At 60.1% G+C, this 24,109-nt stretch overlaps 1 protein-coding gene across 1 annotated transcript; it reads left to right on the top strand.

Annotated features, from left to right (window-relative positions):
* The first annotated feature begins 1,411 nt into the window (after positions 1-1,411).
* Positions 1,412-22,926, top strand: MMP15 (matrix metallopeptidase 15). The gene is made up of 10 exons (XM_080828812.1): positions 1,412-2,146; positions 13,706-13,854; positions 14,511-14,639; positions 15,903-16,210; positions 16,548-16,709; positions 17,716-17,969; positions 18,339-18,477; positions 19,397-19,547; positions 19,635-19,750; positions 20,930-22,926. Exons 1-10 carry the CDS (start codon positions 1,985-1,987, stop codon positions 21,397-21,399), a joined length of 2,040 nt encoding a protein of 679 aa, XP_080684938.1. The 5' UTR covers positions 1,412-1,984; the 3' UTR covers positions 21,400-22,926.
* Positions 22,927-24,109: the final 1,183 nt, after the last annotated feature.

Below are 24,109 nucleotides of genomic sequence, written 5' to 3'. Positions count from 1 at the left end.
AGGCCCTTCTGTGTACTTCCTTCTAGAATCCAGTTTAGCAAGAATCCTGCTAAATCAGTTTATTCAGAATTTCCCAGCCTGAGATCTTATCACGCTAGGCATCCCTACAACACCCCCCCACACACACACCAGGTGATATCTTTAGCCAGAAACTTCCCCAACACCCCTCCAACCTCCCACTCCACTTCCTTATTGGCTATAAATCCCCCCTGTTCAGGTCATATTTGGAATTGGGTCCAGTTCTATACCGGAATCTGTCTTCCCCTACTGCATTAGTTTTTTAAATAAAATCTATCGTAGGCAGTTTAACTTCTGTTTTCTTTCACAGTGCTCTTTTTCCTTACCTGCCAGGTCTCTCAACAGGCCATTTCCAAGCTCAGCGGGCTCTCTGCCCATTTCCGGGAGGTGAGGCGGGCTGGGCCACCCCAGGGCTTACTCTAGAGAAACTCACCCTCAGGTAGGGAAAATTCCCATTCCCAGTACTGGGAAGTAGCAGAGGAGAGGGAAGGTCTCCACCCTTCTGTGCTACCCATGGGGTCTTCACCTCGTGACCCTGGGGCCAGTCTGTGCGGCCAGAACTGTCCTTGGTCTGGATTCACAGTGTCTGTGGACTTTGGAAGGAGGCCTCTCGCCACCCCAGGCCCTCTGCACCCACACAGATGGCCTGCTCCCGCAGTAGGATTAAACCTAGCACTTTCAGCTCAGCTCTGTGGAAGTTTTGCCCACTGGCCCATCACCTTGTGGAACTGTAGTGTTTTACTTGCATGAAGCAGTATGCTCTGCTTGGACAGCTAAAGTGTGGAGACAGCAGACGCATACCCAACCCTCAGCAGCCCTTTGCCCCACATTCCACATAAAGACATGGAGGCGGCAGGTAAGAGGTGAAAAGTGCAACCTCTAAAACCTGTGCTCTTGCAAACGCAACCGAGGAGGGTCACTCAAGGACCAGTGGCATCCTGAGGCTTTTGAAAAGGCCCCAGGGGCCAACAAGCCGCTAGATTTTTATGCTTTCCCCCCCCCCCCGACACTTGGGTCCCTCTGCCCTCGCCCCTCCCCCCCCCTTACTGCCCTCCGTTGCCTTAGTATCCCTACAACACCCGCCAGGTGGGAGAATGAAGAGTCTTTCTTCCTCCTTGCTCCCTCCCTCTCTCTAGGGGGTTGCTAGGAAGCGGGGCGGGGGTGTCAAACCCGTTCTCCACAAGCACCGTGGGAGTGACAGGGGCGGGCTGGGAAGGATTCCCTCCTTCTGGAAAGAGTAAAGGGCTGCCTGGTCGGACTCTACCGCCGGCACCTGCTACCGAGTAGCCCTCCCGCGGAGGTACCGCCCCCGGCCCCCGCCCGGGCCCGCGCACGGAGTGAGCACTGGCCCTTTAAGAGCAGCGCGCGAGGAGGAGGGCTGGGAGCGCCCAGAGCTGCGCCGAACTCGCCGGGGACGTCGGGCGCCGGCTCCCTGGCTCGCTCACTCGCTCCGACCCGCTCCCTGCGCCTCCTCCCGGGACTGCGCGGGGACCCGGGCCCGGGCGGGCGCGGGGCGAGCAGAGTCCCCGGGCGGGAGGCGCGCGCTCTGGGCAGCACCCGGCCCCGGGCATGGACAGAGGGAGCTGGGCGCGCAGGGGGCGCCGCGGGACCGGGCGGCCGGAGCGCTGAGCCAGACAAAGGCTCAGGAGTTGCGCTAGCTTTCGGGAGCCGGGCCCCGGGCGCCGAGGCTGCGGGACCCCGCGGCGGGCGGCTCCGGCCAGCCACCTCCCCCGCGGGCCGGCCCCTCGCGCCCGGACCTGCCCTGCCGGCTTCTCCTCGGGCGTGGGAATTTGCTGAGGGGACCTAAGCGTCTCCGGAGGGGACAAGGACCGAGAGGTCTGTCGCGCGCCCGCCGGGCGAGGAGCCAGAGAGCGTCGCAAGTTTCCGAGCCGCGTGCGGGGCCCCGGCGCCGGCCAGCGGGCGAGCCCTGCGTGCAGCGCGCCCGGCCAGCCGAGGCGCCGAGAGCATGGGCAGCGACCGGAGCGCGCCCGGACGGCCGGGCTGGGCTGTTAGTGTCCTCGGCGGCCGGGAGGCGGTGGCGCGGCCGCGACTGCTGCCGCTGCTCCTGGTGCTTCTGGGCTTCCTGGGCCGCGGCGCGGCGGCGGAGGACGCAGAAGTCAACGCCGAGGTAAGGACCCCCGCCCGGCCCCTCCGCGGCGGGCTGGGGGCTTGGGGGCTTGCGGGAGGGAGCCACGCCCGCGGCCTGGGGCTAGGGGTGGAGGGCGCGGAGACGAGCCCGGGTCCGAGAAAAGGGGGGCGGGGAAGAATGGGGCCAAGCTAGCTGCTGCTCCCCAGCTCGCCCGCTGCAGCGCACCTCATCCCAAATCCTGGAGAGTGTAGGACTCGCACCCACTGTACCGCTACGGCCCTGCCCCGGGCACTGATCCGCCCCAGCCCGGGTCCCGGGAGTCGCTTCTGCTGCCCCCAGACCCTGCTCCCCTCCTTCCCTCTCCCCGCGCGGCTGATTCCTCGAGAGTCCTGCGGGCGCGCCGTGACGTTCCCTGCGAGTGGGGAGGGGGCTGCCCTGGGGGCCCACGGTCGGAGCGGGCAGCGCTCCCGCCTCGGTAGCCTCTGGTCTGGGTGACAGCGAGCCGCGAGTGCGGCGGGCCGGGAGTGGGGAAGGGGTGCGAACCTCCGAGACAGTAGTCTCGGCTTGCGGGGGCGCTTGGGCGACTTCCTTGGGCTCTTGCGTGGAAGCCGCCCCATGGCCAGGTGGGTCCAAGAGAGACCTTGTCTCCCCCCGGCGCTTCCCTCCACTATGCCGAGGCCTGGGTTGGAGAGGGCAGACTCCGAACGTGCTTTTATCTGGCGCCCGCCTGACGTCCCTCCCGAGCCCCGTCTCCGGATCGGTCCCGCGAGTGACCAGGCGCGGCCTCCTGGGCATACAGTGGGGTCCAACCAGAATCCCCACCACCACACGTCGGCTCCACAGGGTCGCCCAGCGCCGTCCTCCGGAGCACGGACAGTGAGGACACCAGCTCCGTCGCCCCAGCAAAAGCTGGGTCCCTGCTGTCCAGAGTTCTAAGACCCGACTCCCTGCCCGGGAATACGAGAGGGGTGCACTGGGCAGGAGTGAGGAGGTGGGAGGAGAAACGCCTCTGTGCCGACCCGGGTAGGCTCTGGCCTCGGTGCCCTTGGGCCGGCCTGGAGCCTCCCACAGCCCGGGCTGTGGGCCTGAGCGCCTTCTATTTGCAGCGGGCCGGTGCTCCCAGCCCCCTGGCGGCTTCCCCACCTCCCCCGGCAGCCTGGGAGATTTTTCCGATGGAAGCCTGCCCTTCCCCGCCCTACTTTAATAAAAGCATGGAGGAAGGGCAGGGAATTCCTCCGGGCTCAAGTTACACCTCCCAGCCAGTTCCCCACCTGCTTTGCCCTCCCTCCCTGGCCTGAACAGGGAAAGCTGCGGGGAGCCCAGCCTTGGCTGGAGATGTAGAGGGAGCCCAGCCCATGCCCAGTCCAGCTCCGCCCCCTCCCCACCCCCCCCATTTCACACAGGCGGTCAGGCAGGGGCTTATAGGGAGTTCCTGCTGGTGGGGCTCCCATTCAGGTACTGGGTAGAGAGTACTTATTAGGCTCACCAGCTACTCTGGAGTGGAGGACCCAAGGATTCCAAGTCAGAGACCACCCTTGAGGAGTTTACAGTCTATTTCAGAACAGCATCTCTGGGGGCACCTAGGTGACTCAGTTGGTTAAGCGACAGCCTTCGGCTCAGGTGATGATCTGGAGTCCCAGGATGGAGTCCTCATCAGGCTCCTCGCTGAACAGGGAGTCTGTTTCTTCCTCTCATGTTCTCTGTCTCTCTCCTTCTCTCTCTCAAATAAATAAAATCATTTAAAAAAGAATGGCATCTCTTCACAGGAAGCAGTTATGGATCAATTTGGAACTGGGTGGCCATGCCTGTGAATTGGCATCCTGGATGGCTAGGAGCTGTGGCTGGAAGGGCTTTACTCTCTTTCCTTTGTTTCTGCTCCTCCATCACCCCCCTCCTCTCCCAGCTGAGGGAAGTACCCATAGCCCAGGGCCTGCACTGTTAGCCCTGAGTACCCACAGACCAGAGCCTGTGGTGGCTCTGGCTAGAAATTTGTGACTGGCCTGTAGGCTGTCTCCTGGGGGCAAACCTGGGTTGGGGCATTGCTGGAAGAGACTCTGGATGGTAGAAGGACCCTTGATGTTTGATGTTGGAAGCCAAGGTAGAGACAGATGGGCTGTCCCAGCAACTACACTTGGCTTTGGAGTACTGGCTGTTCTTTGAAGTCTGTCGAGTCTATCCAGATTTGGGCCTAAAAAGTCAAACCGCTTCAGCAACCAGCCCATTTGCCAGGAGGCCATGGGAGAACTGTCCCAGGCCCATGCTAGCTGAGGACCAGCATCAGAGACTTCTGGGGCTGGCCCTTACCCCAGAACCCTCATAGCTCCAGACTTTAGGTCAGGCCATGGCTGGCACCTTCTCTGAGCAGCCTGACAACTGAACCCGGGCCAGCCCCTCTCCCTTCCCTCTCCCACTCCCAGGACAGAAACCGCAGCAGTTTCACCAGACTAAGGAATCAGGAAACCCAGCGTGTGCTAGGAGCTGGCTGCCACCTGCCACCTGCCAGGTCCCAGCCTGGAGATGGCTATCTTCCTTGGGGGAGCTGCCACTGAGCTACTCTGCCCTGCCCCACTGGCTCCCTGGGATATCAGACCCACGCCCTGCCGGACTGAGGTGCCAGCGACAGCTCCTGGTCTCCCTGCCCTCAGAGTTCAGCCCCCACCCTCTGCTCCGGGTCCAGGAGTTTCCGTTTCTGGCTGCAGCACCTAGCCTGCTTATGTGCCTTTTGTGTTCACCGGAGAGTCTCTGGTCTCCCCCCGCCCCTTTTAGGCGCAACTCGATGCTCTCAGCCCTGCCCCATGGAGGTGACTCAGCTGCCAGAGTGCACAGGTGTGGTACCACCGCCGCTAAATATGGGCACACCCAGGTGTGCCGAGGTTGAGACTCCCGCACATCTTCCCTGCCCCGAGGTGGTGGCTGAGCAGGAGCACAGAGAGGGATGCAGGCCAACCTGAATTCTGATTTTGACCTTCAGATCTGACTGGCAAGCCGAAGCCCCAGGCTTCCTGTGTTCAATCTCGGCTCACACTTCCATGCTGGCCCCTGGGGGCCCCCATGGGTGCTTTCCCTTTAGTACCCTTTCTTAAATGTGGAGCGGAAGGTGCAGAGTTCCCTGTGTCCCCCCTCAAGTAAAAGGGGTTCATGTGAAGGCTCTGTCATTGGGAACCTGCAGAAGTTTCGTCTCCTCCCTCCTGTCTCCACTTTTCAGTCTCTTCTCTTAACTACTCACAGACCGCTCCTTTCCACAGTCTCTTTCAAGACCCTGAGAAAACTGGGCTGATTGGCAGGGCCGGGGACCTGGTGTCCCACTGGGCTCTGCCCTTCACCCTCAGTCCTCTGCTGGGTCCCAGTGCTGGGGCCACCCCGGGGTCCAGTTGGTCTGCTGCCTCTGTGCAGAGAACAGCCCAGCCTGTGCTTGTCTGAACAGCGTATCTGCCTGACCTGCTTATTCTGACCCCTGGACAAAAATGCCTTCCTTTGTCCCAGCCCAAGGAGCAGAAGAAACAGCCTAGAAACACAGCCAGATCCCCCACAGGAGACCTTCTCCAGAACCCCAGCACTCACAGCCTGTCCTCTCTGAGGCCAACTCAGAATGGCAACACTGCAGCCCTGGGAGAGACACGCCCTGGCCAGCACTTGGTTCTGGCCCCTTTATGCCTTGACCAGATGCTCCCTGCCATCGTCCCCTCTGCCCAGCTGGGATTTTGGCTTCTGCCTGAGGCCAGCTGTGGGGGTTGCTGTGGTCACCACGGCCCCCCAGCTCGGTTTATAGTTGGTGCTCTAGACTGAATGTTGGCATACTCCCCCAAGCGTATAGGTTGAAACCTGACTCCCGAAGAGATGGTATTAGAAGAGAGGACTTTGAGAGGCGATTGGGCCATGAGGATGGAGCCCTCTTGAAGGAGATTAGTGCCCTTATAAAAAGCTGCCCGAGAAAGCTCCCTTGCCCCTTTTACCATGTGAGGGCACAGCAAGAAGTAGGCAGTCCACACCCCAGGAGAGAGCCCTCCCCAGAACCCAGCTGTGCTGGTGCCCTCCTCTTGGACAGCGGGCCTCCAGAACTGTGAGCAGTGCATGTTACCAGCTGCCCAGTTCATGGTATTTTTGTCACTGCAGCCCAGACAGATTAGGACATTTGGCATCTTCTGTATCATCCCAAGGCTGATGTGGCTCACATAGCTGGCTGACCAGGAGGGGGCCCATCCCCATGGCCAGCTCTGCTTTCAGACCTGGGGATGTTGTCTCTGTGGCCGCAGAAGCAGGGAGGGGTCGGGAGCCGTCTGCTCGGGTACCCTCCACCACACAGGGTCCTGGGAGGACCCCACAGATGAGTGTGAGGACCTGGGGCCGTGCAGGCGGTAGAACTCTCTGAGCCTGCGGCACCCGTAGGTGCCTTCTAGCAGGAGGATTCCCATGAGGCTGCTCCCCAGAAGGACACCGGTTCCAGGGGGTGCCTGGAGACCAGGCTGTGGACTGGGCCCTTTGAGGAGGTAGCCCAGATTGCTGTATCCCCAGCAAGAAGAGCACAGGCATACAAGCTGGGCTTGGATCAGAGAGACAAAGAAGGGTGCCTCTTACCAGATCCCATGCCCCTCGTGGGAACAGCAGGAAGTGAGCAAACTCAAACTCAAAGAGACAAGTCAGTCTGACAGCTGGACAGACAGATGAAGACCTGGGGGCTAGCCAGGCTCACCCAGCCTGTCGAGATGCTTCCCATCCTACTGCCCTGATGGTCAAACTGCCCGCACCGGGAGGCCAGGTGTGGAGCAGCTTTCCAGGGCTGGCCCTTAGCCCTGAGAACTACCTTGTCCTCCCAGGACTAGTGGCCACCCCGGGGGCTGGGGTGAGAGCCCAGCTTCACATGGAGCATTTAGAAGCATGACACTGGGTACACGGGAAGCACTTGCAAAATGGTGGCCAAACACAGTAACAGTGAGCACAGGTGGCATCTGTTGTGTGCTGGGCAAAGGCTGCAAGGGCCATCCTGGGGGGACCCCGCGGGGCTGGAGCCAGGTGGGAAGGAGGTTGTAGAGGTGGGGCCAGAGCTGCCCTTGGCCATCCCCCCGCCTATCCAGCCATCCAGGCTTTGCCCCACAAGCAGCCCTATGGACACCAGTAACACCTACAGGAGAGTTTCTGGCCCCCAGGTCTTCATCTGTCTGTCCAGCTGTCAGATTGACTTGGCTCTTGGAGGCCCCAAGGCCTGGCTCTCAGCCAGCCCTGGAAACCACTAGCAAACAAGACACTTTCACCCCACCCACAGGCTAAAGGACCAAAGGACCCATCTGTTCTTCCCTCCAGGTTAAGGACTGCAGGAGCCAGCTGGGAGGGGGCAGGGTAAAGAAACCCAGGAATTCAGGCAACCACCTCCTTTCTGCTCCCCTGGCTGGGCATCCCCCACCCTCCTACTCTCCCTCGCACCCATAGCCCCTTCCCCAGCTGCATCTTTTAGGTAGTGGGGGAGGGCAGCTTGAGCCCCAAATAAGCAAGTGTGTTCTTCAGGAACTGCTAAAATATGGACCATGCTGCCTCCAAAAGGTAAGGGATCCACCAAAGACAGGGGACCTGGCTTGGTGCCCCCTCTCCTCACTGGCCTTGCGTCCGTGTCATCTGTGCTATCATCCCTCCGTGGCGGGAAGGGAGTGATAATACTGACTCTTCTTTGCAAGGAAGGAACTCAAGTGTCATCAGCCTCCTCCATCGCTCAAAGGCCTGTTACGTGGACAAACAGTCAGGACCCCGGGGTGGGTGTCCCCGGGAGGCAGATTTCCGCTCAGCCTGAGGAGCAGCTTTCCAATAGTCACTGATGCCCGAAATCAGAATGGGCTACATTGGGGGCAGTGGGCACCCCATCTCTGCAGGGGTGCAGGTCGGAAGAGTTCTGGGCCCCACCATGGGAGGGGCCCAGAGGGAGGGAGCTGGATTCGAAGGCCCTGATGTCTTCTCCAGACTGAGGCTGGATGAGTCTAGGGCTGGGTTGGGTCACCTAGCTGGTGTATGGGCTCTGGGCTCAGCTCCCCCGGAGAGGGGGGGGGCGCCCAGGGTGCATGCCCGGCGTCTGCAGGGACTGTGGCAGCCCAGGACCACAAATCTCTCTCTCAGCTGGCTCTGTGCCTGCCCAGACAGGGAGTGCAGAGCCAGGCGAGGCCTTGGCCTGCTCCCAGGAGCCCACAGACCCGGATACAGAATAAGGGGAACGAGCACGATGAGGAGCTCACACCACCGAAGGTTCTGTCCGTCACCCGCAGCCCTGACAAGATGCCCTTTATGCCAGGCTGGCAGGGTCTGCTTGGACTGCAGAGAGAGCTGGGATGACAGCCGCAGAGCCTCCCGGAGATCCTGCTTATCGCTCAGGGTCCGATAAGGCCGTGGGCGGGGCCAGGCAATCTGAGGCCCAGGAAGCAGGGGGAGCTGGCTGTGGCGGCGGCGGTGGGCTGCTCCCCCTCCCCCCATCCCCACCCCCACTTAATGCACAATATTGATCCGCGGCTCCTTCTCAGACATACCCTCCCCCTAGGCCTTCCTTGGCATTGTCTCAGCAGTTCTGGGGGGCAGCCCTGCCGACATGGCCCCGCGCCCAGACCCAGCTGGAGAGGTGGGGAGGGTTAGCTGCCCTCCCCCAGTGCTGTGCTGGGCCAGAGGCTGGTGCGACTTCACAAGCGGCCCGGGCCAGTAATACTGATTGTGGGCTCCAGTTCTAGCCAGACAGCTGTGGGATCCTGGGTGGGCCACTCACCCTCTCTGAACCTCATTAGCTGTACAGTGGGAATGGGGTCCTTGTGAGCATTGAATGGGATGACTGGAGTCAACTGCCCCGCCCATGGCAGGTTCTCAGCCTGCCACTATGCTTATGGCCTCTCCTAGGGGCAAGGGGGCCAGGAATCTGCCCTCAGACTCCTCATGGCTCCATGTTTCCTTACCGGGGCTAGCCACTCACCTGAAGCAGCTCTACATACTTTTTTTTTTTTAAAAGATTTAATTTATTTATTTGACAGACAGAGATCACAAGTAGGTGGGGGGGGGGCGGGGCGGGTAGGGAGCCCAATGCCGTGCTCCATCCCAGGACCCTGGGATCATGACCTGAGCTGAAGACAGAGGCTTAGCCCACCGAGCCACCCAGGCACCCCTACATACTTTTTTTTTTTTTTTAAGATTTTATTATTTGAGAGAGAGAGAAAGCATGGCGGGGAGGGGTAGAGGGAGAGGGAGGAAACAGACTCCCCAGTGAGCAAGGAGCCTCTGAGATCATGACCTGAGCTGAAGGCAGCCACTTAACCTACTGAGCCACCAGGGGCCCCACATCTATACATACTAATGGGATGGCGGCCCAGGAAAGAAATGGCTAGAAGAACCCGGGTAGGGGCACCTGGGTGGCTCAGTGGGTTAAGCCTCTGCCTTCAGCTCAGGTCATGATCCCAAGGTCTTGGGATCAAGCCCCGCATCGGGCTCTCTGCTCAGCAGGGAGCCTGCTTCCCCCACCTCTCTCTCTCTGCCTGCCTCTCTACCTACTTACAATCTCTGCCTGTCAAATAAATTAATTAAATCTTAAAAAAAAAAAGAAAGAAAGAAAGAAAGAACCCGGGTAGGTGGGGTCTCTCTGCATGGTCCTGGATATCTCTTTAGAACCTTCCCTGCCTCCCACGGACAGTGGCTCTTGTAGAGCAGCTCCCCCTACTTTGCTGCTTCCTGACTGGGCTGTGCCACAGTTTCCCCACCTATGAGACTCTAGGTAACGAGGAAGAAAAGGAGGCTACTTTTTAACGGACAGAGTTTACAGTCATCAGTAAGAAAAGCAGGGGCTTGAACACAGTCCCTCCCTAAGTTCGAGACTGGGAGGTTGGTCATGACTTTGGGAATCACAACTCCCTTTTGGTCCGTGGCAGCAGAGCACGTCAGCAAGCTGGGGTTTTCAGGGGTGCAGGCAGCCCCTGTCACAAGCCTGTGCACCCCGATCCTGTGCTCTTTTCCCTCCACATCCTCACCTCCTAGGTTTGTCACTCTTGGTTCCGGCAGGAGGATGGAGACAAAAACCCTCCCAGGGATGGGAAGAGCCTGCACAGCCCTACCGGTGGTGCAGACTGATGGGCACTTGGCAGTCAGCCCTGAGCACAAGTTTGCCAGAGTCAGGCAGGCTCCAGCAGCTTTTGCGCCCTGTTCTCTGGGGCTCGGCTGCTCGGGGCCCAGGCTGCGTATCTGCCCCCTGCCCTCACGTGCCATTGCTCCCCGGCCTGGCTTCTCTTCCTGGTCATGGCCAAGGGCATCGGTCACCAGGAGACTGAGGGCTCAAGGCTCAAGACTGAGGGCTGATTATGAGATAGAAGTTCTTGGGCTCCCTGAGACCTCAAGGGTACTTGTCTGTGGGAAGGAGGGTCCACAGGCACCCATGGGACCTTCCTGTCCGCCCCTGAGCTGCCCGCAGGAGTGAAGGGCCCCATCGGCTGGGCTGGGCTCTGGAGCTCTTCACTGCAGACGGGCCCAGTTCCCCTCCCTTCCTCTCCCCAGGGCCCTAGTCTGAGCCTCCCCTGCCTGCCCTCCCCCTGTCACTGCAGACACCACTAATCAGCCCCTTGGTGGCCCGTGATTGCGCTCCCTGAGATATTTTTACCTTATGCAAATAGGCAATGTACAGGCGTCCTCTTCCATCAGCAGGCAGCTCTGCCTGTCCCCCTCCTCTCACTGCCAGAGCTGGCCTGGCATCACTGCCTGGCCTTCCGGGTCTGCCCCAGCGTCTTGGGGAAACTGCCCATTACGGGCAGTGGGCTTCCCACCCTGTCCCTTCCATGCACTTAGAGCCTCAGGAGAGGTTTCCTATGCTTGGGAAGAACAGGGAAGGGGACCTTGGCCAGAGTGGGGAGGAGGGTCACTGGGGGGATGTGTGCCTCGGGCACGCCTGCTTCCCACTGCTGCTCTGCCCTTACCTGAGGCTGCCTGGCCCTCAGGCCCTTCAACTCTTGGGAGAGGCAAAAGGCTGCTGTTCCAGGGACAACCCGACAGGCCTCCATCATTAATAATACACTTACTGAGCCCCTTTCCCTACCTGGCACCTTGCCACGCAGGGGTGTGGACCCCCAGCGAACCCTCCCAGAAATCCAGGCGATGAGGCAGGTCCTGGTCGGGCCCACCCTGGAAGTGGGATTTTTACCTCTGCGAGTTCCTCCTCCCCAATGCTTCTTGGAGGCCAGCGCCTGGGGTCAGCCAGCCAGCAGAGCCCTACAGGTGCCTCCAGCTCCTCACTGTCCCAGGGCAGGGGAGCTGCTCCAGGACAGACACTCCCCCCTGAATGCCCGGGGCTCTGCGGTCGGCTCCTGCCTCCTCTTCTATCTGCTGCGGTTTTTATTAAATGCAGCACTTACTTGATGAGTAGACGTTTGATTTTTTTTTTTTTAACAGCCCTAACTTGTAGCCTCTTTATGTACCTGGAAATAAATAAAAACGTGGTGGTCTTAAAAAAAAAATTAGTCTGATGACAGCCTAAAACACAGGAGGCATGCAGCCACACCTCAGCGGTGTCTGGGCCAGAATCTGTCCCCCACTCTGTCACTGGAGCTGATGGTTATTTCCCAGCTCCGTGTCCCTGCATCCTTGTTCAGTGGCCATTTCCTAGGGCCTGGGAGGCCTGGAAGCTGGGGCTGGGCATCTGTCCATGCCACCCTCTTTGGCTCAGCAGCCACTCCATCCAGCGCGGCCACCTGCGCACCACTGAGCCGGCTGTGGGGACCACCCAGCCATGTCAGGGGGATGGCAGGTGGCACTGAGGGAGCAAGTCCTTGAGGAGTTAGATGTGATGCCGGTGGCAGACAGACATGGGCGTGGCCCTGGCCAGCTGACACAGGGCTGTTGGTCCACAGCAACCACCATATCTGGCCATCATCCTGCCTTCTGGGACTTCGACGTGCAGCCTTAACCTTCTAGAGCCTCACAGAGAACAGGCCACAAGTGCCTTCATCCTGGCGGCCCCCCAGAGACCCAGGGCAGGCCAGGAAAGGTATAAAGGACACTTCCACGGGGCCAAAGCCCATAGCAGTCCCTGGCCTCCGTGCTCACCAGCAGCCTCGCGTGGTGGTCACCATGTTCTCACGGCCAGGATGAATTCTTTTTTTTTTTTTTTAAGATTTTATTTATTTATTTCACAGACAGAGATCACAAGTCAGACAGAGATCACAAGTAGGTAGAGAGGCAGGCAGAGAGAAAGGGGTAAGCAGGCTCCCTGCCGAGCAGAGAGCCCGATGCGGGGCTGGATCCCAGGACCCTGGGATCATGACCTGAGCTGAAGGCAGAGGCTTTAACCCACTGAGCCACCCAGGCGCCCCGGGCCAGGATGAATTCTTAGCACAGTTCAGCTTGGCTCCTCGGGGATCCCATCCTCCAGTTGTGACTGTGACGGGCATGTCTGCTCACAGACTTGCAGGCGTGAATCCCTCCCTCTGTGGGAACACCTGGTCTCCCTGGGAGGCTAGAAGCCCCTGGAGGTCAGCACACTCTCTCTCAGTCCTCCACAGCTTCCAGCTGGCGGAAGAATACTTGGCAGGAGGTGGGGGATGGGTGGATGGATGGACAGATGGATAGATGGAGGAAAAGACATGCTAGAAGGCTATGGAAGGGGATGGGCACCCCTGTTGTGTGCCAGCTGCTTTTCCCAGGGCTGCCTCGTTGTTACCTGAGAAAACTCGGTCCCGGTGAAAACAAAGCGTTTGTGGCAAAGCAGGGACTGAACGTCGGGTCTCCTGTGTCACCCTGCTGGGCCTGGGTGGGCTGCCTGAATGCATCTGCTCTTCTTCTGGGAGGCTTACGATCTCCAGGGGAGCAGCACCAAGGAGCCAGTTTTCCTACTTGGTGAGACTTCAAGAGGTTCTGGACTCCTCAGGGTCCCCAGTGGTCTGCCAGGGGTGGTAGGGGGCCTGCCCTGGAGCGGCCAGTACAATGATAAGGACAGCTACTGTGGACTATCCTCACGGACGCGGTTTCCATCCTAACAGGGGAAGACAAACAATAAACACCGGAAGTGGAATATATAATGTGGTAGACGACAAGTACAGGGAAGGACAAGAGGGGATCCAGGGCACGCAGCTGGGGGGTCTTTTTTTAACATTGTGTTGTCAGAGAATACCCCTCCAACAAAGTGAGGTGAAAGCAGAGACTGAGGAAAGTGGGGTGGGAGCCATACAGATGTCTGAGAGAGAGCGTTTGGGCAGCAAGAACGGCGCGTGCGAAGGCCCTGAGGCAGCAGTGTGACCATCTGGGGGCGGGTGGGAGGAGTGAGGGCTGAGGGCTGAGGCAGCGGGAGGTTAGGAGGGCCTGGCAGCTCCCGTTAGAACTGGCTTTTCCTCTGAGCTGGGAAGTCTTTGAAGGATTCTAAGCAGAAGCGGAAGATTGACCAGACCTGACTTGCAAAGGCCTTTTGTTCTGGCTCTTGCGTGAGAACAGACTGTAGGAGGTGGGAACGGAGAGAGCAGTCCAGAGGCTCACACGGTCACTGCAGCAGGAGGGGGTGGCGACCCTGGCAGGACGACGGCGGCCACGGTGGGCGGTCGTGGGATGCAGGCTGTGTTTAGAGGTAGCCACGCTAGACACGCTGACCCAGGGGTGGCCTCTTCTTTGCAGAACTGGCTGAGGCTCTACGGCTACCTGCCCCAGCCGAGCCGTCACATGTCCACCATGCGCTCCGCCCAGATGCTGGCCTCGGCCCTGGCTGAGATGCAGCGCTTCTATGGGATTCCCGTCACGGGCGTGCTCGACGAAGAGACCAAAGCGTGAGTGCCTCCACCAGGCCCTCCTCCTGGCCTGCTCTGGCAGGGGTTCGGCAGGCGGAGTCTCCAGAACCAAGTGGCCTAGATAAGAAATGGCGATCGATCTGGTCTTCCCTGCTCACTCTGATTGCCTGAAGCTCTGTGTCCAGAAAGCTGAGGCGACTCGGGCTGGGCAGCAAGGAGCGCGGGATTAGTGATGCCTGCCACAGGCACAGGGATGGGGGGAGGGGAGCAGCACGGGGGCCCTGGCTGGAACATCCTTGCAAGGCCTTGGCTCTGCGCTGAACCTGACAAAGGTGACAGGACCCAAAGTCACATCCTTGAGCATGCACTGAGCATAATGTATCACGGACACGGGGCCTCAGGGGTAACTCTCCCATTCCTGGGTGATACCGGTGAGAAGGGGATCACCTTTGTGGAGTCCCCGCTGGGCACTCGGTCTTCCAGTCTGAGGTCAACCTGCCTGTTTTTCTGATGAGGAAATTGAAGTGCAGAGTGTCTCCCGCCCCCACCCTCCCCCCCACCACACCCATACAGAGGCAGCTGGAGGCCAAAGGCAAAAGGGTGGTAGAAGGTGGACTGCCTGGAAGAGGCAGAGCCAAGACAGGCAGGCACAGGGAGGAAGGTTCTGGGCTTACCTCTCTGTACCCATGACGCAGGTGGATGAAGAGACCCCGCTGTGGGGTGCCAGACCAGTTTGGGGTGCGCGTGAAAGCCAACCTGCGACGGCGGCGGAAACGCTATGCCCTCACGGGGAGGAAGTGGAACAACCACCACCTGACCTTCAGGTAGGGACCGCGGCTCAGCCCTCCCACGGCATCGGCCAGAGACTGCTTGCTCCTCTCCCCACGCTGGCTGAGGCCTCAGGCTTCATAGTGGGCTTGTCTGGAAGGCTTCCTTTCCCAGAAGCCCACCCCAGGGTGCCCAGCATAGACTGTCCAACCTGCTCCCACTCTGACAAGATCAGCTGCACTTCCTAGGCAGTCTTCCCCCAGTGAAGGTCAGGACCCTTGGAGCTGCTTCCGCTCCGCCCTCCTTCCCTCCCAGCTCCCCCCCCCACCCGCCAGCAGCAGGGGGCTGGCTGCAGAGCTGGGGGCCTCTGTGGTGCCTGGCACATGGGGCTTCAGGCATCTAAGGGGTGGGGGGGTGGCAAGGTGTTGGAATCTATGCATCTGCCAAGTGGGCAGCAGCAAGTCCCCTGCAAAAACCCTGGTCCGCGCACCCTTCTTTGGCGAGAAGCCCCCTCTGAGCCCTGAGCCACGGGGCAGTCCCCAAGGACTCCTCTTCGTGTTTCAGTCCAACCACAGCCCCGCCCGCAGCTCTGTCTCCCGAGGAAGAGCGGCTCCTGCAGCCACTTAGACCCCAGGCCCCAGAGCGAAGTCATGGCCCAACCAGCTTTTAATGGAGATCTGTCCAGCACACAGAAGCTTAATCTGATTTATGTGGGTGATACCAGGCCTCCTCCTGCCTTTATCACGTGCAGACTCAGGGGCCGCTTTCTCCATCAGCTCATTCTTATCATCCTCCCAGCTCCCCAAGATGAGAGCACGACTCTCCTTTTTCCATTTTACAGATGCAGAACTGAAATACAGAAAGACGAAGTTGCCTGCCCAAGGTCATGTAGGTCATGTCAGAGCCCGGCCTTGAACTCAGGACAGCCTGAGCCTGCAGTCCAATAATCAGAACCGCTTGGCCTGTGTTTTCTAAACCTCAGCCATTTGTCTCCAAACAGTCTAGTTCTTTCTCTTAGCTACAGAGCACCTGTTCTCTTATTTGCTTCATGGTTTTATTTAAGCGAATTGGACACTGTACAACCTTACTTAGTGATATCCTCATGAACTCCCGGGTTTGACGTATTAGTTCTCTTTTTCAAATTCACATCAGAGTAAACTAATGGTTGGTATTGACAGGCACTGTCGGTAAATCAGCTGAGATCTTAGGTGTGTCTCTTGGGACCATGTATCTTCACCCCCACCCAGTGGGTGCTAGCAGTGGACAATGGAATCCAGTAGGCCCTGAGTTCACTCCCTTGTTTCCCTGCCCACTTGCAGCATCCAGAACTACACAGAGAAGCTGGGATGGTACCACTCACTGGAGGCAGTGAGAAGGGCCTTCCGCGTGTGGGAGCAGGCCACGCCCCTGGTCTTCCAAGAGGTGCCCTACGAGGACATCCGGCTGCGGCGGCAGAAGGAGGCTGACATCATGGTACTCTTTGCCTCCGGTTTCCACGGCGACAGCTCACCATTTGACGGCACAGGGGGCTTTCTGGCCCACGCCTATTTCCCTGGCCCTGGTCTGGGCGGAGATACCCATTTCGATGCAGATGAGCCTTGGACCTTCTCTAGCACTGACCTGCATGGTGAGGACACCTGGCCAGGGCAGGGCAGGGGAGGCAGAGGCAGCGCTGGGCATTGCCCTCTGATCCCGTTTAGCAGCTACAGGGTTGGGAGGGGAGAGCTTCCCTCGGGCATTTCTCTGGAGCACTGACCCTCCATCTCAGTCAGTTGTCCCGTGATCTCTAAGGGATGGTAGGGAAGCAAAGGGATCATCGTACCCACTTCCCAGGTGGGGAAGCTTGAGCCCCAGCCGTCAGAGCAGCTCAGCCTCTCCTAAGATTGGCAGAAGGGCCAGCTGTCTGATAGCCTCAGCCCGTGGGGCCTGGCCAGAGCTGACTGTGCTGACCGTCCCCACTGCAGGGAACAGCCTCTTCCTGGTGGCAGTGCATGAGCTGGGCCATGCCCTAGGGTTGGAGCACTCTAGCAACCCCAGTGCCATCATGGCGCCCTTCTACCAGTGGATGGACACCGACAGCTTCCAGCTGCCTGAGGACGACCTCCGGGGCATCCAGCAGCTCTACGGTGAGTGGGCAGCGTGGGTATGGCCCCGGGGCTGTGCACACCAGTTTTCGACTCCCCGCCCGACAAGGCATAGGTACCACCAGTAACCCTGTTTTGTAGATAAGGAAACAGGCCCAGAGAGCATTAGTGACTTGTCCACATCACTCAGTGAGTAGCCGATGGGGCTAGAAATCACACCCAGGGCTGGGCAGCTCCAGGGCCTGGCCCTCACACAGGGCCCTCATGGTGACTCCAGGCTGGGATCCCCAAAGGCCCTCATTGACCCCTCTTTCCTCTTCAGGGTCAATGGTATTCTTATGAGACTGGGCATGCCCCTGTGGTCCCAGACCCCATTCTTCCCGTTCGCTCCCAATCCCAGCCTGTCCCAGGTTCTCCAGGCAGTGTTGTTGGCTTTTCACTGCCCAGTGGCTTTGAGGCAGGTGACACCCCCTCCACCCAGGCCTCACCCGAGAAGGTCTCCAGTGGTAAGGTCTCCTGAGGACCAGTTCTGTGGGTCAGAGCCTATGCTCAGTGCCCCACTGAGCCCCTTTTTAGGGCTGGCAGTATCGGCCCTGCTGGGCAGGTGACAGACACTCCTTTACAGACACCCCGGCAAACTGGCAATGAGACGGGCCCTTGGCAGAGGTCACAGAGCCATGTTCTTGCCTCTGCATGTGTCCCCTACTTCCTGGTCCACTGAAGCAGGCTAGTGTCCTGAGGGGAATGTCCCCAAGGGAATGTGGACTCGGGCAGCCTCAGGGACACAGTGACCCATGTCCAGTGTGGGGAGGTCGAGGAAGGGGCTGTATGGAGGAGGATGGAGGTCCTGAGTGTGATGGCTGGTGTGGGGGAGGGGGTCTGCTGTGAAGAGACGGGGACTTGCACCTGGCTAAGCCTACTGCCAAGGCAAATGTCCCTCTGCGCTGGGGGCCCCAGGGTCCCCTGGTTCTAAGTAGGAGAACCTGGCATTCAGGCTGGGTTCTGGGGCTACCTGCTGACTTCCTCCTCCCCCCACCCTGCTCTGCAGGCACCCCGGATGGCCAGCCACAGCCCACCCGGCCTCTGCCCACCGTGACTCCCCGGCGACCAGGCCGGCCAGATCATCGGCCCCCCAGACCCCCCCAGCCACCACCCCCAGGTGGGAAGCCGGAGCGGCCCCCAAAGCCAGGCCCCCCAGCCCAGCCCCGAGCCACGGAACGGCCTGACCAGTATGGCCCCAACATCTGCGACGGGGACTTTGACACAGTAGCCATGCTGCGTGGGGAGATGTTCGTGTTCAAGGTCTGGCCCCTGCCCATGCCTCCCTAGCCCCTTGGCCCCGTCTCAGAGCAGGAGGGCAAGCCCCACATCCCATTCCAGGAGCCTTTCCTCACCTGGCTGCCCAGACACCCCCACCCCTCCTTCACTGAGCAGCCAATGGGGAGCCATCAGACCCTAGACCAAGAAGACACCAGCCTGAGGGACAAGGGGCTTGGCCAGGGTGACACAGACGTACAGGGGCCTGTGCCCCGCCCAGGGCTCCCTCGCCAGGGCTGCTCTGGTCTTCTGGGCTACCCCTCCAGATCTCCCTGACTGGGAAGGGGAGGATCAAGGAGAGGCCTTTCCCAGGAGGAGGTTTGCTCTGCCCACTCACACACACGCCCTCCCCAGGGCCGCTGGTTCTGGCGGGTTCGGCACAACCGTGTCTTGGACAACTATCCCATGCCCATCGGGCACTTCTGGCGTGGCCTGCCCAGTGACATCAGTGCTGCCTACGAGCGCCAAGATGGACGTTTTGTCTTCTTTAAAGGTAGGTTTTGGTAGTGGGAGCCCTGGGCACCCTTCCTGCCCTGGCCTGGCCTGGCCTCCAACCCAATGGGCCCGAGGGAGGAGGAGAGCAAAGGGCTACGTTGCACGCGTCTTCCTATTGTCCACTGAGGGGGAGACGCATCAAGGCCAAGGGAGGGGTGGGGGAAGGTAGACGGAAACCAGGAGACACCTGAGGCCCTGGGGGCCAGAAGCTGCTCCGACTGGAGGTGAGCTGCCCGTCCTCTGCAGCATGGGGGCTCTGCATTGGTTCTCTCCTTCCTTGCCTCTTGTGCCTCCAGCAGCCCCTCCTCATAAGAACAGATCCCCCGAGCCCGGGGCAGGATTTCTGGGGTCTGCCGGCAGGGACAATGGAGCTCCCTACTGCCAACCCTTCCTTTGGGGCCTGCTGCCCTGGGGAGGGCCTCCAGGGCAGTAACCCCTGACGAATGAGCTGTGTCCCCAGCCCCCCTGCCAGCCTGAGCCCATGCTAAAAGCCCCTGAGAGGCCAGACAGGGCTCCCCCTCTTTCCTCTCTCTGTACAAGAACTGTTTATGGGGGTGGGATGGATGTTCACACGGGAATGCAGGCCATTTATAGTGTGACAGGTGTGTGCACAAATATGAGTGACTTGTGCATGTGTAAGTATGTTGCAGGTGCCCATGAGTTCCAAGTGCATGTACACGCAAGTGAGCTGCATTGTATGTTATCTTGGGTGTGTGTAGGGGTCAGTGCCTATCCTGTGTAAAAGGGTGTGTATGATTGTGTGGTGTATGTGTGTACATGCGTGTGTTGTATGTGTGCGGTGAATGTGGCCATGGATGTGAATGGATTTGTGGGCCCAGGATAGCATGCCCCATGTCCCCTCCCCACGCATGCCCCTCAGCCCCCCGCCTGTCCTCACCTACCTCCCCCTCCCTCAGGTGACCGCTACTGGCTCTTCCGAGAAGCAAACCTGGAGCCCGGCTACCCTCAGCCACTGACCAGCTATGGCCTGGGCATCCCCTATGACCGCATCGACACGGCCATCTGGTGGGAACCCACAGGTCACACCTTCTTCTTCCAGGAGGACAGGTGAGCACCCCCTTCCCTAAAGAGAGAAGGCTCCAGTCCAACTCCCCCACCCAGAAAGAACCCACAGCCTGGTGCTTTTGGTCCCAGGTACTGGCGCTTCAATGAGGAGACGCAGCGTGGAGACCCCGGCTACCCCAAGCCCATCAGTGTCTGGCAAGGGATCCCTACTTCCCCCAAAGGGGCCTTCCTGAGCAACGATGCAGGTACTGGGGCCCACCCCCTGCAGCCTGCCTAGCACTCACCATCTCCCCTTCTCCACACCCAGGACTACCAGCATCGCGATGGTATGGGGGACACTGGTGTGGCAGGCCCCAGGCCGGGGGCTTCCAGAGTGTGACTCTCCTGACCCTTCCTGCATTGTCTCCATCCCCTTTTTACAGACAGTCAAACTAAACCATAGAGTTTAAGGGCCCCAAGTCCCTCCGCAAGGGAGTTGGAGAATCGAGTCCAACCCAGGTCTGCCTGTGTCCAGAACTGGCGCTCGGAATGGCCTTGCTCCCTGCAGAGTCCAGCTAGACCTGGGCAGCCCACAGGGAGCCTGAAGTGTGTGTGTGTGGGGGGGTGAGCTTGGCTCAGGGCGATGGAGGGCTAGGGTCCTCCCAGGTGCCCACTTTCCCGCCTGGAAAGGAAGCCTGACCTCTGTCACTATAACTGAGCAACAGGGAGGGAACTGCGGCTTTTATTTCTCCAGTGGGGTCTCTGGCGATCTTGAGAAAAACCATTAGTCCTGGTTTCCCGGTTCCGGGTTCTTGGGCTCAGGGGAAACCCTGCTGGCTCTGCCGGAAAGCCAGTGCTTAGGCCAGGCACGTGGCATTTGTGTATGATGGCATCACTCTGCAGCCACTCCGATCTCATTGTGTCCAGCAGAGTATGGACTCACCCCTCATTCAGAACTGACCCTTCCTGGGGCTGATGGGACGTGGGCAAATTGCCCAAGGCTGCTGAGCTTGTCCAAGGCAGCGCTGGGCTCTGTTCCAGCCCAAGGCTGCAGGCTGGCTGTGTGGCCTTGAGCAAGATGCCGGCCTCTCTGGCGTGGAATGGAGCCAGTCCTGGGACAGTATGGCAGGGCCCCCTAACTGTAGCCCAGGTGACCCAGCGGACTGCAAGACCCTTCCATGTACCACCCGGGTCAATGTCAGCCCAGCCAGGAAGCAGGGGAAGCACAGTGGGGCCCTTGACCCAAACCTGCCCCTCTCTGAGCCCTGGTCTGGCTCCTCTATGTTGGGAGGGGGCAGATTTGAAAATGCTCAGGCCAGCAGGTGAGAAGGAGGGTACTTTAAAGCCAGGGTGCCTCCAGTATGTCCTGGTCTTCTTTGAGGGTCTGGGGCTGGTGGTGGGGGTGCGGCCTGACATCAATCATCCCTGCTTCCCCGCCCCCGCAGCCTACACATACTTCTACAAGGGCACCAAATACTGGAAGTTCGACAACGAGCGTCTGCGGATGGAGCCAGGCTACCCCAAATCCATCCTGCGGGACTTCATGGGCTGCCAAGAGCACGTGGAGCCGGGACCCCGATGGCCCGACGTGGCCCGTCCACCCTTCAACCCCGACGGGGGTGCAGAGCCCGGGGCGGGCGGGGACGGCGAGGAGGGCGAGGAGGGCGAGGAGGAGGGGGGCGAGGCCGGCGGCGCGGGGGACTTTGGGGATGGGACCGACGCGGACGGGGGCAGCCGCGTGGTGGTACAGATGGAGGAGGTCACGCGGACGGTGAACATGGTGCTGGTGCTGGTGCCGCCCATGCTGCTGCTGCTGTGCGTCCTGGGGCTCACGTACGCGCTGGTGCAGATGCAGCGCAAGGGCGCGCCGCGCGTTCTCCTCTACTGCAAGCGCTCCCTGCAGGAGTGGGTCTGAGCCGCAGCGCCGCCCTCCTGCTGCGCACGGTGCTAAGGGGGCCGTGGCTGGCGGGGCCCAGGCTTCTCCGACGGCTGGGTGGGGGTGCACCAAGCCAGAGCCTTCCAGGGCTCCCTCAGCCCCTGGGTGGGGGCCTCGCCAGGCCCTCCAACCTCCCTGCCAGGCCTGCCCCAGCCCTGCCCCGATGTTTATTTATGCCCAGCTTTTGTTGGGTTTTTTGTTTTTGTTTTTGTTTTTTTTGCACACTAATTGAGTATTTGTTTCTACTTTGCTGACCCGGAGCAGCGATCCCTCAGGGCAGGGGTTAGAGCTTTCTACAAATAGTTCTGCTCCGGAAGGGAGTGAGCCTCCTCCCCCCCCCCCCCCCCCCGCCCTGCCCCACCCAACAACACCTCTGCCTTGGCCACAGCCAGGGAAGCAGAGGGTCAGAAGGCCTTGCTGGAAAGTGGCTAAAAGGTTTCTGAGGCTCTTTCCCATCCTGGGCCCTCCTCAGCCTGAGCTGGCTTTGGAGACTGGTGGGGCCTGAGTGGTCTCCACCCACCCAAATCTCTGCCTTGGGAAGAGCTTTCCCCCAGGGGCAGCCCCAGGGCCCAGGGGACAGAAGGGTAAGGTGGCCTACTGGCCATGAGTCATGTGGAGTTTTGAGTCCTTCCTTGCTCACCCCTCTAAACCCGTTACCCAGGCTTCTCGTACCTAAGATGCCTACCCTGGCCCTAGTCAGTGGAGGGGCCCACGGTCCCCAGTGCCCACACACCCCTTGAGCCTACAGAAGAGGCCCTGGACCTGCCTTACCAAGGACCAAAGGGGGTCTGCCAAGGCCCCTCCACCCAGGGACCTCACCCCCCAGGCTGGGCTTCCAGCCCCCGTCCACTCCTATCTGAGCTATGACCCACCTGGGCTCCTTCCCTGGGCTTTCTCCCACTCTCCCTCACCCACACCACCGTCCTCAGGGGTCTCAGAATCCCACGAGCCTCAGGCACCTGCTGCCAGGCTCCCAGCTGTCCCAGGAAGACAGGGGGCTGATGGGTGCCCACAGCCCACCACGCATGCGGCATTGGGGTTCCTCCCCTCCAGCTCCCAGTTCCCCAGGGCACTGGGAGGAGGGACACTGGTGGACAGAGGCCAGCAGCTCTTTCCCTCACACAGACTTGTGGGATACGGCTGCAGAGTCTCTAAAGGAGCCCACTGTGGCCTGCAGACTCCCCTTCTCCCTTGGCTCAGCCCCAAGGGCAGGGATACTTCCTCCTTTTCCCTCCCAAAGTAAGCAGGAGGCAAGGCTGCTGTGGAAATGGTACTGTACAGCCGGCTCCGTCCCCTCTGCTTCCCCTCAGCCCTGAGCAAGCGGGTCTGCCACCCAGATCCCCGACCCCTGAGGGAGAGGCGTCTCATGGGCTGGCCTGGAGCGCGGGTCCAGCAGCTTGCTCCCCGCTCCGCCCTCAGAACCGGAGAGCCAGCCAAGGGATGGAGGGCAGTGTCCACCCCCATACATTTCTTTCTGTAAATATTCTGCACTGATTAAATTGTACAGCCGGCAAGTGTGGCCTCCTTTGTAAGAGGCCCTGGGCCGGAGCCTATGGCTGGAGGGGTTGCGGGTGACAGGAGTGAGTCCAGGCTATGATGAGGGCACCTGCCCTCCATGCTGAAGAGACCTTGTTCCCGGTTCTACAGGGGCTCCTTCCCAGTCGCCCACTGGGAGGGGTTGAGCTCAGAGGAAGAGTGAGGAGTGGCTGCCCTCCACAGACCAGAGGCAGGGGCAGGGGACCCGGATTGGCCCTGCTGAGGAGGGACAGAGAAAGAGTACAGAATTTACTGGACATTCATTCATGAATGTAAGAAAGGGCATCCCAGCTTCCTACACGCAGTGTGTGTCTAGGAGGGGTGGGAACCCCAGGCCGGGCCCCCCAGCACTTCTTCCACCCATCTAGACTGGGTTCTGGGTGGCCTGAAGACCCAGCATGGAGGCAAGAGATGGGAAGTAGACCATTTTGGATTTGGAAAGTTCCCCTTACCACATGCTCTGCTCAAAGAGAGGGTGGGCACCCAAGATCTGCCCTGTCATCTTCGAAGAAGCAGGAAATCTCACCCTGGGCAACGTGCAGAAGAGACCCAGGAGAGCGGGAGACTGAAGCCTTACAGCCCCTGGGATCCGATGGGCATGGCTGGCAAGCCTTGGACCCCACACCATCCTCTGGGCCAAGCTAATAGGCACTGGCCTGCACCCCCCAGAAGTGCGGTGGTCAGTTATAGTGGGGTCCCACCCCAACCATGGAGCAGGCCAGGCCTCCACAACAGCTCAGAACAGGGTCCTTCAACCTGTTCCAGGCCCCACCCTCCCCTCAGCAGCACACCTCCTCCCCAGCCCCCCTTGATCCCACCCTTTCCTCTCTTTGTGTTGAAAACTGGCTGAGGAGAGTAGGAAAGGCTGGCCCTCAGAAGCCCCAGAGGCCTGTCAGGCTCCACTAGGAAATGGCCCACGAGCCCCCCCCACCCCAGGGGCCTTGGCGGGCAGCATGGGGGTCCAGGGCGGACACCATCTCGTCAGCTTGCTTGTGGCAGAAGCCACAGGGCTCCACCCAGGTCTGCCTGAAGCCTGAAGCCTTAGGGTCACCAGGCAACCGGGGGCATAGGGACGAAAAAGGAGAGGCTTCGAGACCTCTCAGTGAGCTCTTCCTCAGAACCCAGGCCAGGGAAGAGACTTGGCACAGGAGGC

This window comes from Martes martes (assembly GCF_963455335.1).
Source record: "Martes martes genome assembly, chromosome: 17".
Taxonomy (NCBI): Eukaryota; Metazoa; Chordata; class Mammalia; order Carnivora; family Mustelidae; genus Martes; species Martes martes.
Note: the sequence above shows the minus strand (reverse complement) of the source record. Positions and strands in the feature narration are given on the sequence as shown.